A 13,814-nucleotide genomic window follows, 5' to 3' on the forward strand; every position below is an offset into this window, starting at 1 on the left:
CAAAAAGAGAAGTTATCTGCTCTGCAGGAAGTTCTCAACCACTCCCATCACTCAAACAAAACAGCGTTTTAAGGACAGACACAAGCTTTGTAACTACTATGCATTACCACATTGACTTTTCTACACTGAATTTTGAAGTGGACTACTTTAAACTGAAGGCTTAAGCACATTATACTTCAAGTAAGTTTTATAACTAGTCTGAAAAAATCCGTATAATAGTTATGCAGGAACAGTTTTGAAGTATTCAATTAAAAACAAAAGTTATCTGTTATAGCAGCTGCACAGGTCTGAAACAGTGGTCACGTATAAAAGGAAATTTCACTGTTAATGCAATGGAAGTATGCCAAAAGATCATCTTCTTAAACACATGCATTTTTAATAAAGTAGAAAGAAAATAAAGGTATCAAGATTACTGGTGCTAGGCAGCAAAATACAATGAATTAAAGAGATCCTCCATCTACAGCTATTCTGCAAGAGGGGAAAAACATGCTAATGACAAGTTTTTAAACTCAACAAGGTTTATGGGGGGGAAAAAAAAAACCCAACTCATTTGTGTAGAGGTACCTTGATTCAGCGTTGCAAATCAATCCTACAATTAATGCTGCATATACCCACATATCCAACTTACCGACACAGGAGGTTTCATATTATTTATTGTAAAGCACAAAACAGGCATTTTAAAAGTGATAAAGTATACATTGAAAAAGTACATTTATATCACAAAGCATTGACCACATAATTGCAAATACATTTGCTGGAATGTGTACATCTACACTAATACTAAAAACAAACCATTTTTTCATTTCTACACAGAAATATTACCTCCTATCAGTAGTGATAGATATTTTGTACATTTTCAAAAACACTATTTTTTTAAACCAAATTTAAGATCTTCATCAAGGCGTCTGCATCCATACATTTAACAAAGGTTTTTTCCCCCACACAATGAAGCAAATACTGTATTGTCCACTTCTTATTATTGGCCCTGTGCAGAAGAGATACATAAGAGATACACAAAAAGTTAAAGAAAATCCTTTAAATCGAGCTAACTCAGGAGTGAAGCCTTTAAGAAAGAAAATTTGGTTAATGTAAATGGTGGTGGCTTCTTGCATGGTTTTCAAAACCCTGGGAGGAGAAAGTTTTTCTTCTTTTTTTTATTAAAAAAAAAAACAATCACCAAACATATGGATAGATACAAAACTCAAGTTATCAGGTAAACAAAAGTCATCTACTCATTATTCCGATAGATATTTTGCTAGAAAAAAAGATGCATAGCCCAAAGGAACAAAGCAGGAGACATGCAAAAAAATATCTACAACCACTGAGACAGAAGCCAGCCAAAAACCACTTTAGGACTGTACCTGTGGTGCTGGAGGATGCTGTGGCATTCCCTGTGGACTTGTCTGAGCATAGTACGCTGCCTGCTGCCTGTAGTACTCAGCCCACGCTGCGCTGTAATCTGGCTGCCCGCCCGGAGGAGCCCCAGCAGGGGCAGGAACAGCTTGACCTGCAAGGAATTAGAATTACACAGCTTCGTTGCTGCAATAGGAATGAGAAATTTTCAACATCTCAGCACCTAACAAACACCACCTAGCGATACTCCTCCAAGGCTCTGAATAAACTTGTGGCTACTTTTTCCAGCCTAAACACTCATTCTATCTAATGCAATGATTCCCATGTAAATGAAAATTGAGGAACTGTAAGGACAGCTTTTTCAGCCTCTTGATTCATAACCACGAATCATGTTTAAAGCCTGCTGACTTAAACAACAGTACCATTTAAATACACACCAAGAGGCAAAACTTTTTGTAATCCACCTAGACTGATTTTACCTTAAATACAGACTGCATTCAATAGCTCAGCAGATGCTAATTCATACACTTCCCCAATTCTGGCATCCTTCATTCAATTACAAAGTTATTGCAGGTTGCATTTTTCAAAAATTGCAATTTTTTTGTAAATATTTACTCCACTACAGAATACAGCCCTGAAACTTACATCCACACTTTGTGGAAGTTCCAATCCTCTAGAAACAAGAGCATGTACAAATACACTCTCCCAGACAGCTCAGAATTACTTCTCTTTTCAATAGAATCTACTGACAGACTAAAATCCCAGTGACGCACTGGTACACAAGAATTCTTTGCATACTAAAAAAACAAGCAAAACAAGAAAAAAAATTTATAGTCAACCTTTCAATTGTGCTGCTCTTCCACAGGAGATCTGTCACACACATCTTTACTTCCTTTTTCCTCCAACTTCAAAACCACCAGATATAAAGCCTGCACCCTGTACAATTCCATGTGCACCCAACTGTCTATTCTGTTATGAACAGAAAGGGGCAGATTCCACATGATGAGGGCTTACAGTTTTCTATCCTATCTGAAACCACCTCACCTTTTATTTGAATACAAGGCCACTGAGCAACTCTGAGGAACACAAGTATCAAAAATTCTAATGAAGCATTTTCTAGAGTATCAGACAGAAGGCTGGCTTCTTTTGGTTGTTTTTTTAAAAATACAAAGAAAATTCACATGAAGAATCCTTGCTATTCACACTACTCCTACACATGTGTAGTCTTCTAATACTCTTAAAAACATCAAGTGTGAGCAGAGAATGTGAGTATTTGGCAAAGCACGATCCTGAAAACCATCAAAATACAACCTTCCGTTTTCCAACTCTCCTTACAGCTTAGTTTTTCCACTTACACTGTAGGTAAGCTCTGAAAGTCCATCCATATTTTATTTTGGTTTATACAGTAACAGGATTTCTAGAAGAACTTAAATTTCTTCAAAATCTTTAGAAATTATCCCAGGGTACACTCTTCCCAATTTCAACACTGCCTTAAGATAATAACTGTACTTACAAATGTACTTACAAAACTGAATGTCAAAGATGAAGGATTTTTTGTGCATTATGACCCAAGAATCTTTGGATATTCATCCAACTGTGTCAAGGCAGCATAGAAATTCAAATAAATCAAATAAAGGAAATTTAACATCTACTTCTGTCCTGATGGGTATTTTAGGTGCACCATTTCCTACTAAGTACTGCAAGTACTTCTGAAACTACACACGGAATTCAGCAGTTTAGTCCAAGCTTCCCTTCAGTGTAGAAGCTGCACTAAGCATCACCTGCTCATTAATATCCAAATTCAACCAGAACACTTATGGGTAATCCTGATCAATTCCATAGAAAGGAAATATGAGAAACACGGACAACCTCCCCTTTAAGGAGGGGTGAGAAAGAAAACACCAGCAGATTTTACAGTTCAACATTATCGAGGGTGATTCTAGTAAGATCAATTTGTTTTGTTTTTTCTTTTCCACTTCAATACTGAGGAATCTTTTAAAAACACTCCTATTTCATTATGAAATCTTTTAAATGTATGCCAAGCTCACAATATATGGGAATGACTTTAAATGATAAATTTAAAAATTCTGATAGTAACATATAGATAATTTACTAATGATCATGACTCCATGTTTAAAGAGAACTGATATCCATGAGAGACCTTTTGGAGTATTTGCTACTCAAAGCAGTAGGCCCTGAAACAAGGGTCTGAGAAAGGAGACGGCCTCTGCCACTGTATTTCTGAGTCAGAAAACAGGTTAATATCCAAGTCACTGTTCAGTGAAAAATACAGTGAAGTGTTCTCTATGATTAGCAGAGTCATATCACACCAGTAGGAAGCCACTCTAAAAACACTCTTACCATTTGGATGGGCATATTTCGGAGTGTTACAGCATTTTTAGATCACTCAACTAAGTACGAGAAAATCCAAAACACCAACTGCAGTATCACTGGCAACTTGTTTAACTTCCCTCACAGATTATTGAAATAGTTTTTTTTTCAGCAGCAAAGATAGAACTGACTGGGCCCAGCAAGTGTGAACTTAAGTTCAGCTCTCCCTAACAATGTTTGGTGAAATCATCTGCGCTGTGGAAAACCTGAGTTGTCAAAGAGCAAGTGACTTGTAATTCCCTTCCTTTGGCACAAGTTAATGGAGACAGAAAAGTACTATAGGAAGCACAAATGGTACTGGAAAGCCTGGAGAAAACAAGAACTTGCTGTTGGACAGCCTTCCAGTCCATCAGGTCTTCTACTGACCTTCTACTGTTAATGAGGTGGGGAAAACGAGCACTATTTAGCATTATGTCAATTCCAGCTGAATTCCTCTTGGCTAAGTGGCTTTAAAGAGAAATGGTATCTACCATATCAAGATTCTGCAGCAAAAAGTTCTCATGATTTACAGGTAAGTTATGTAGGTCCAGCCATCAAGAGCTCTCCTTCAGGCAAAGAACTCAATCTGAACTAGAAAAAGGAATTAAGGTAAGAACTGCCCTTGTGTTTTTTCTCTTATTTGACGGTCTTGCCATTTTTTACATTTTGCATTTTAAGAATAACTATTTTTGATCTCACAATGTGTTTTTTGGCTCACACTCCTCTTTGGAATTGCTCCCATAAACTCTATCCCACCACCTTTTAACTTGCTATTATTTAATCTGTGCAAGACTAGTGTAACCTAGATTTTCTTTGCTTTCCAAGACAGCAAATTAGAAAGATTGCAGAGCGCCTACCAACAAATTACATTATTTAAAAACAGTGAAAGCCACCCACAAGTCTGCATTTCATCTTTAATCTGAATGCTTTTAATATTCCATGAGAAAACTGAGTGCAGTTGGAAGATGGCAGAACAGCCACCAAACCCTCCCCTGCAAACAAAGATACATCCCAGCTCAGATGCTGCTGTATGTCTAGTCAGGGATACCTGGGAAAGCACTGGCATTCCTGAGCCCACTGGTGCTCAGTATCCAGCCCTCCATGCCCTGCACTATCCATGCCAGAACACCATGGGCAGAACATGACCATGATTTAAAAGGTAATGACACCTTCTGCCAGTGCATAAAAACCACATACTCTTTCCTTATACACAAAACAATGAAATAATCAAGTTAACCAGCACATTCATTTCATTTTTCTAAAAAAAGCTACCAACAACATATAATCTACAGTTTAAACAAAGCTCTAGAGTGCTGCAAAGCAAATACTATTTTTAAAAAGGCACAGAATAAAAACCAGCTAATTATGATGCTTTAGTACAGTAATGTGAAACACAGAAAGGCAAGTACAAGAAAAGAAAAATCACATGTAATCTGAAGAGAATTGGGAAACGACTACCAAACAAGAAAAACAAATTCATAAAGTAGATGAAAGTGAATTTCAAAACTTAGGAAATGTACTTTAAAATACTCAGATTGAAACATTTAAAAGATGCTGTTTCCTAATGATCAAAGACATTAAGTTGGATGTATTTTTGTAAAGCTGATTACTAGCCTGAGTACCCCGAAATGCCTAAATACAACACAAAATTTAAAGTCTGTTTTTCAGCACCATTTGGTCATAAGACACATGATTGTGCATTTTCAATTTTTTGGTGATAAAAGCCCCTATCTTATCCAACAAAATATACAAGTCTCCCAAAACATTGCACTGTGAATGTGGAACAGAAAAAAACAACAGAAAACCCCCTGAACTTACCCATTTTTTTGTAGTACTCCTCCCAGGCCTTGGTATAGTCAACCTGCCCCGCTGGTGCTGGATTTGGCTGATCTCCTAAATTACATTAAAAATAGTTAAACTAAAATTACTGGGGTTTGTTTCACACATAATCCAAGTAATCAACTGAAATTTTCAGTAACAGTTGCACATGACATGACTCAAATCTGACACTACAAACCCTTGTGGTACAAGCCACTACAATTAGAAACTACTAGTAAACAAGACATGTTTTCAAGACTCAGGAAGTGCATTCCACTAGCAATACAAAGTACCAAAATTATAGTGGTAAGCCTCAGCCAGGCACAAAAATTAAAATAACAAAACTAAATACCACAACTGTAGTTGTCCTAAACTCCACTGGAAGTGATGCAAGCATTTATGCAAATGACAATCAACAGCTTAGCTCATTACATTTTTATTTATGACTGCTACATGTAGCCATTAAGTCAGCCCACATTGCAGCAAAATTCTCTTTGGAGTATAGTCCAAGATAAACACATGACCCTTGTTGCTGCAATTAAGAAAATTGCTGAAATTAAGAAAAGCAATATTGAAAGCTATAAGCAAGTTTTCCAAGAAAACCAGCTATTTAAATGAAATTTACCTGACAAAATGGGAGGACAACAATAAAAAATAATGGGGTGTTTACACCTCCAGCAATGAGAAATGTGTCCATTTCACTCAGTATCTACCTTGTCCATTGGTTTGCGTTGTAGCTGGTCCACCAGGAGGGGCTGCAGGTGGTGGCTGTGCTTGCTGCTGATAATAGTGAGCATAATAAGCTGCCCACGCTGCTGAATTGGGATCTGTTCCTGGCTTACCTATGAAAACAGAACATAAGCATTTATAATAGCACTACTATGAACAGAATGCTGTCCTCAATTAATCCTGTCCTAGACATTCTTATTTTCCTCCAAGGAAAAATCCATCTAACAAAATATCCATGTACATCCTTTAAGTATCTTTCCTTTCTAGCACAAACTTTTGATCAGGTTTCAGACCAATGTACTGTACAAAGTGTACTTTCATAGAGCTGGTGAGATAAAATTTAGAACCTATTTATTACTACAATGCCACCTATTAATCTTACATGTGGTAAACAGAAACAGATTTTTCAAGTTTATTTGAACAGTCATGTCAATAAATGGCAGCAGCAATGAATCATTTTAGCACCAAACGATTTCAGTGGTTTTACTTTTGTTAGAACCTCACGCTAATGACACTGGCACCGGTGGAGGAGGCATGCCAAATACATATTTCTGAAACAGAAGAATACAAGACTTACTAGGTATTTGCAATGCTTGTCAGTTAAACTTCAAGGTAACAGTAAAACAGAGACACATACAGAATTTGAAGAACCTGAATCCCATACATGGCTATTAAGCATCACTGTTTACTTACAGCTTTTTAGTATAAAAAAATAATAGAAACAGTTGCATCTTCTGCATCTATCTCCATGGTTCCTTATTTTTATCTACATCTAGGTAGGCCAATGATGCTGCTTCCTAGGGTTTTATTTCTCTGTTTCTCACATTTAGCCTTTAGGAACGGCTTATTCTTGCTGAATCACAGATTGATAACATTACAAGATTGGTAATCCACAATACCTGAAAATCTACTATTAGAGAACATAATATGTCTTACACAACCAGCATATATTTGCAAACAGTATTTGCAGTCTTAAAAGAATAGAAGTATCTGCAAAGAAACTCAGCCAAGTGAGGAGAGAATTTCACAAAAGGACATGGACACAACTGATACTTTAGAGTAACTATACATGGCAATGGAAATACAATCCTCCCTAAACATGAAACGGGTAAGGCAGTGAGTAATGGAAGATGAAGAATTCCCCTGAAGAAGGCATTCAAGAAGAAACCCAGAACAACAAATTAATGCTAAATTAAATCCTGTGACAAAAGTCAGATGTAACCACTTCAAATACACACAGAATAAAATGTCAACACACTACTTTCTGTTTCAAATTGCACTGCTTCCACAAACAATAGTGGATTTAAACTAACACTTCCTACACTTCTAATTTACCTTCAAATATCAAATGAGCCATTGCTCAATTCCTCCCCCTCCTTCTCCTTAGCTACTTCTCTAGAGCAGAAGAACACAGAGCTGGATTTATTAAATTTCCAAAGAAATTTGACTGTAGTAACTAGCTCCACTTCCACACGACAAGGTCAAGCACGGTTCTGGAGAAAGCACCTCTGTTACACTGGAATGAGTAACTAAGTGAAAACTGTAGAAAAATCATTCAAAGAAATGCTACTCAAAAGAAATACCAACTTCAACTGCACACATTGTAAGAACTTCATTACATTTTTAAGAGAAGTATTTATCAAAAAAACAGTTACAGAATCATCAAGATGGAATCAAGGGAGTATTTGCCATTTTTTCTTACACAGTTTTTATGTAGACAAGTAACTTCAGAAGAATCAAAAAGGTGGTGTGAAACACTTTGAGCCATTCTACTTCTAAATGAAGTCAGCAGGCATTTTAAATACTGAACTTAGTACATGCAGAGCTACCTTGTGCAGAAGGTTGGGATTTAAAACCAGCAACAGCTCTTTGCAAAGACATAACGTGATTCATATATGGAGACCCTTCTCCACTAATGGAACTTTTGCCAGGAACAGTAGCTATCATAAAATATCTGTCATTGATAGCAAAAATATAATTGAGATATTTTGGCTCAAATTCTGAGGAAACTCCACCTCAAACAAATGAGGTACAACAAACTCAAGCATCTAGCCTTACCATGCCTTCTGTGGCTGATGTTCCATTTCCCCATATCCTCTAGTCCAACCAAAGGATGTAAACTTAAAGAAAAGCAGGATACTACAACTTTGGAAGTTGTAATTAAGTAAGAACTCCCAATCTCGAAAAAGATAAACAGAAATAGAAGAAACAAATTCTACAAAGATAGGTTTCAGAAGAAAATACAAAACTATTGTAAGCTAAAGCTCAAAACACACAACTCTAACTAGTTTTACTGCATTTACAGCAATTCACCACGGTTTTAGCCCTCAAAATGGACTCAACAAAATGCACTGGTGTACCAGACTTTTAAAGAATTGTAACAGAAAAAATCTTAGAAATATCATAGGATTAAATGAAAAAAGATAAATCAGTAAAGACTGTTTAAAATAAAATGCAGAAGTCATTTACTATTAGAGAAAGACATCCTTATTACAGAACTTTATGCAAAAACACCGATTTTAAGAAAAACTGAACTGCACAAAATCAGTGAACCAAGACTTGCAAGAAGTGCCATAAATAGTGATGCAGTATCAGTAACATTTGTAAAAAAACATACACCAACTGTAACAATTAAATTTCAACATTTCACAAGCCACATATAGAAGTGCAAAATGTAAGTAAACTGAAAATCAGTGAAAAAAAAGCCAGAAAAACAGGATCTTTTCAGCTTTAGGACTGTAACACAAGTGAACTGTACAATGCATATACTTGTAAGGACAGAATGGATGTACTTGAAATACTCCAACATCACACTACAGCTGCGCATTTCTTACCTGGGTCTGGTGGGTTTGGTGGCTGCCAGTGTGGATAAGCATTTCCCCATCCCTGTGGAGCATATGGAGCTGGAGGACCACTATGAAAGATCATACACACGCAGTGAGAGGCAGTCCCAGGGTCACCCCACACAGAAGAAAGTCAGCTGAAGCAATACTTACTGAGGTGCAGGACCAGGAGGGCCTGGGTTATAAGGAGCTGGATTATATGGTCCCATGGGAGCACCAGGACCTGGTGGCCCAGGAGGTCCATGCGGGCCAGGAACAACACCATGAGGACCATGGGGAACAGGTGGACCCAATGGATTCACTGGACCCTGTAACAAGGGTGGGAAGAGAAAAATATACCTTGAGGTTCTTAATTTTTCAGCATTTTAAAAGCATTTATCTGACCACTCAAAGAACGTCTAAAAGGTCTGACTGGTTCTAGAGACAGCTCCCTGCAGAAAACAGGCTATTTAAAGTTTGATTAGGCTTAGAGGTACTTAAAGGCAGTTGTGGCAGTAATAGCAACTAAAAACCTGCATTTATTTCAGTTCCTTCTGGAGGAAGTGAAGGTTTTTACAAAAAACCTACAGATTTTTCACAAGCTGCACTAAATTCCCCACACTCTAACAAGACTATCAGTTCTAAAATAAATCAATACATCTAAATCTGACTAACTAAACGTGCTTGTAAGATCAGGCACAAAAAGCCTCTAGTAAATTTGATGACACGCACACAAATGCAAACAAAAATGCTGTGAAACTGAAGGTGTAACTTTGATTAGAACTTTACCCAAACATACTGGGACTAAAAAACAATACACACAACTTAGTATCACTGACATCTTTGAACTTAATATTTCATTTACATAAAGCTGGCATTTTCAAGAGCACACCGTAAGATGTTGAAGAGATGAACTGTTTCCATTTCAAGATTTTTTAATATTACTTTAAATCCAGATGACAATTATTATCAATTTAACATCTGATTAAATTAATCTGGGAAGTGAAAGGAAAGAGAAATCTCTACAAAGGTGACTTCTTTTCAGCTCTGTTTAGCTCTAATAGTAAACAAAAAAGCAGTTATCCACTCACTCCAATCTTTTCTTCTATAAGTTGTCGTGCATAATCTATTTGCTGGGGTGTTCCACGGATAGTAAACATCTTCATGTTTGGATCTGCATTAGGTGGAGGATTTCTCTGAAGTTCTATCCTAGCACCAGATTGTTGGCTTATACTTTTAATAGTTTCACCACCTACAATGCAATACAAGTTTTTATGACATGCATCAAAGCAAAAAATACCGATTCGCATCAGAGAAAGTCAACTGTATGGAAGCCAAGAAGACATGAAAAGGCACCTACTCTTATGAGCTGTTTAAGAACGTGCCAACAATTCAAATAAAACCTCTTCAATGTAGCATAGAGTTTAATGGCAGCAAACAAGTAAAATAATTTTTAAAAGGGTATAAAAATGTTACTCAGGAACAGCAGCAAAGAATTCCTGTAATTCCTATAATTTTGTATGTATTTTTTATTTATGTAAACATCTAATATTAGACATTAATAACAACTTACACACATGGTTATCAGTAAATGTATACTTATAACCCCACCTCCCTATAAAAGGGACAAGGAAGCCCAAATGACAAAAAAAAAAGCCCCACAGAGGCTGACAACTAGCTCCTTCTCTTACAGGATCCAGAGAAGTTATGTGTACCATTAGTATATAAAAGTCTTCAAAACAGGGGAAACTAACATATTTTTTAAAATCACAAATTGAGTTGGAAGGGATCCACCATGGATCATGGAGAGTCCAACTCTAAAGCGAAAGGTCCATACAGGGATTGAACACACAAGCTCAGCATTAGTAGCATCATGCTCATCACACATCTCTGTAGCATGGCATTTGTCCAAACAGAGAAGCTGAGTGGTTTTTAAAGTAACATACAATGTACATAAATAAGATATATTGCCTTTTCCAATGATTAATCCAGTTTTGCCAGTAGGGACAATAAAATTGAATTCCTGTAATCCACCAGGAGGCCCCATGTTCCAGTTGCCTTGGCCTCTACCCCTTCCTCGACCACCAGGTCCCGGCCCACCAGGGTTACCAGCCTAAAAAGAAGCATCAACAAATGAGCATGTTCTGTAAAATTACTGCAAACAAATAATGCAAACAAGTTACGTGACATCATTATTAAGAAAAAATTGATTCACTACTCAGACAATTTTGGTAGTTAAAGAAGTACCTTTTAAGGAAGACCTAAATTACATTATAAAAAATGTTCTGTACAATTCTGCACATGAAAGATGAATGAGGAAAGGATATAGAAGCAAGAAGAAATTTGACACATACAAAGATGTAATTTTTATCCGCCTTCTGTAAATGCAGCAGTGGGGCTCATTTAACAAGTTTTTAAACACTGATTACAAGTAAGAGCATATTAGCTATTAACATAAAACAGAAGCAGCAGCTCTAAAACCAGCCACATCAAGAAATGCCATGACTTTGAATCACTACGGTCACTTGCAAAACTGTAACTGTAAAAGTACACATTCATATTTCAGACCAAACTTTGAACTAGATTCAAATGGCACAACTAAATTATTTTCTCTAACACATTTTGAAAACTTTGGGTCTTTCCAAAAGGTGGGCAGGAGATTTTAAACACTGAACATTACCCTACCTGAACACTGCGAAGGAGATCTGTAATAATTTCTGCAGCATGCTGACATCTATCAGGAGGCCCTGTGATCTGGGCTATTCTATCTGGAGTTGTTCCATCATCTGGAATAAAAATGAAATATCCCAGTATATGCAATTCAGTAAATTCACATTTAAGTCACAAAAACTTATGAATGTGTTACAAACCTGGCTTGAACTGGATCCTAACACCAGCATCATTCTGGATCTTTTTAATCATCTCTCCATTTCTTCCAATTACAATACCTACAGCAAATCGTGGTATTGGAACCTAAAAAAAAACCCAAACAAGGTATGTTGATGACACAGATATTACTAAAAAATCCACATAATGAAAGGGTTAGAGCTGTAAACCAGGGCAAGACCAATGCCATTTCAGGCTTTTTCAAAGATGGATTTTTTATTATCAAGTCACAAGCCTAGCACATACTAGACTAAACCACTAAAAAGAAAGTGATTCTATGCTTTAGAAGTTCTCATAGTGGTAGCAATTCCAGAGGATTTTATGCTTTTCAGAATAAAAAGAAAAAGAAAGAATTTATAGAGTATCTAAAATATCTAAATTCTAAAATGCAGATTCTAGCAAATGAAGCTTTAAGCCTCTCCCTGATGAACAGTTACTAGCTTGTGACTTGCATAAGTACCGGGCCTTAAGTCAGTTCTGTAAAGGCTGATTTTCAATAATGTTGTAACATGATATACTTGACCATAAAATTTACTTGCTTATTTGATAAAAAAATCCAGCTACTTGGAATTGTTTATAACTGCTGGCAATGTAAAGTGAATGCTGCACATCATTTAGTGTCGTAAATTCAGCAATGATCAAGTAATATACTTACATGCCACAACCACTTTAGAAATCTGGTTAAAAGCTTTCAGCGGTATTACCCAATGTAACATTTAAAAGTTAACATCTCAAAATACAGTGAACAAGTTTTTCAACCATGCTTACGTCTATCCCTTCATTTCCTCCTATTCTTGACCCATATTCGTTGCGCACCTCTCTAAAGCCACCTTGATCACGAATTAACTCCAGCACCATTTCCTTGGCTTGCTAAACAAAGAACAAAAGTTTGTTTAGGTACTGCAACATCTGAACGGATTTTAAAATGCTCCCAATTGTGAGGCACTCCTTACCTGAACTTTATAAGGATCTCCAGTTATCCTAAGGGGCTTGTCTGCACCAGTGTTCTGTGGACCATCTTGAATCATGACCATTTTGACACCTGCCCGCTCCTATTTGACAAAAGGGAGGTCAATACTCACTCAAATCCAGATTCAGTCCTATCATATTTAAATAATGATACATGCATACCTGTAATTGTTTAATTGTCTCTCCACCTTTCCCAATAACTAATCCTGCTTTACTTGCTGGAATCATAATTTCCTGGACTGCATTTCCAGGTCCGTCACCATGATGAAATCCAGGTGCAGGTCTTCCCTTTTCAACTATTTGATCAAGCAATCTTTTTGCTGACCTTTGAAAGAAAATATACATTTATAAATATATATCCCTGCAAGTATCACTTGCCCACACCTATTCTGCTTGGCAATTTTAAAAATTTGAACAGTTTCAACCAAAGAATCATCGTTATTATAACTAAGAAATATGAAGCAATCTCAATCAATCTGCAAAAGTAATGTAAAAAACTAACTGCAAAATAATACAATCACCCCAATTCTGGAATTCAAAAGGTGGTCCTTTACCAATCACATTTAACGAAGTTACCTCCTCAAGGTCCCTGGTATAGTTACCCATCAAAGCTTAATTCAGAACAAATGCTGCTGTTTGATTCAGCATGCAAAGTAAAGACATCTGTACTTGCAATGACTACAACAGTGGACAAATGCAAGTACATATTCACCACATGTGTCAGGACAGCTGCCATGAGAGTAAAATCATTATTACAATCCTGACATCAGTTAAAAATACTTACTGAACAGACTCTGGTGTTCCAGTTAGCATACATGATCTTTCAGGCAGGCCTCCACTATCTGCAATCATAAAATAAAACCAACT

The 13,814-nt window shown here is 36.6% G+C and overlaps 1 protein-coding gene across 22 annotated transcripts in view; it reads right to left on the bottom strand.

Annotated features, from left to right (window-relative positions):
- FUBP1 (far upstream element binding protein 1) overlaps positions 1-13,814 on the bottom strand; it is a 36,616-nt gene that overhangs the window by 18,076 nt on the left and 4,726 nt on the right. For 17 of the 22 annotated variants that reach the window (XR_012057102.1, XR_012057104.1, XR_012057103.1 and 14 more), the window contains 13 exons: positions 13,732-13,789; positions 13,110-13,272; positions 12,932-13,030; positions 12,747-12,848; positions 11,963-12,065; positions 11,778-11,878; positions 11,064-11,205; positions 10,184-10,344; positions 9,267-9,421; positions 9,105-9,184; positions 6,255-6,383; positions 5,542-5,616; positions 1,362-1,507 (listed from right to left, as the gene is read on the bottom strand). Coding sequence is in view for 10 of the 22 variants with exons in the window: in XM_072932705.1 (XP_072788806.1) it covers positions 1,362-1,507; positions 5,542-5,616; positions 6,255-6,383; positions 9,105-9,184; positions 9,267-9,421; positions 10,184-10,344; positions 11,064-11,205; positions 11,778-11,878; positions 11,963-12,065; positions 12,747-12,848; positions 12,932-13,030; positions 13,110-13,272; positions 13,732-13,789 (1,514 nt within the window). In the remaining 12 variants the exon portion in view is untranslated. Of the gene's footprint in view, positions 1-635; positions 986-1,361; positions 1,508-5,541; positions 5,617-6,254; positions 6,384-9,104; positions 9,185-9,266; positions 9,422-10,183; positions 10,345-11,063; positions 11,206-11,777; positions 11,879-11,962; positions 12,066-12,746; positions 12,849-12,931; positions 13,031-13,109; positions 13,273-13,731; positions 13,790-13,814 lie in introns of those variants that run through there. The other 5 variants (XM_072932709.1, XM_041717925.2, XM_072932708.1 and 2 more) reach the window with 3 other exon arrangements.

The sequence above is a fragment of the Taeniopygia guttata genome, chromosome 8, assembly GCF_048771995.1.
Source record: "Taeniopygia guttata chromosome 8, bTaeGut7.mat, whole genome shotgun sequence".
In the NCBI taxonomy this organism is placed as follows: Eukaryota; Metazoa; Chordata; class Aves; order Passeriformes; family Estrildidae; genus Taeniopygia; species Taeniopygia guttata.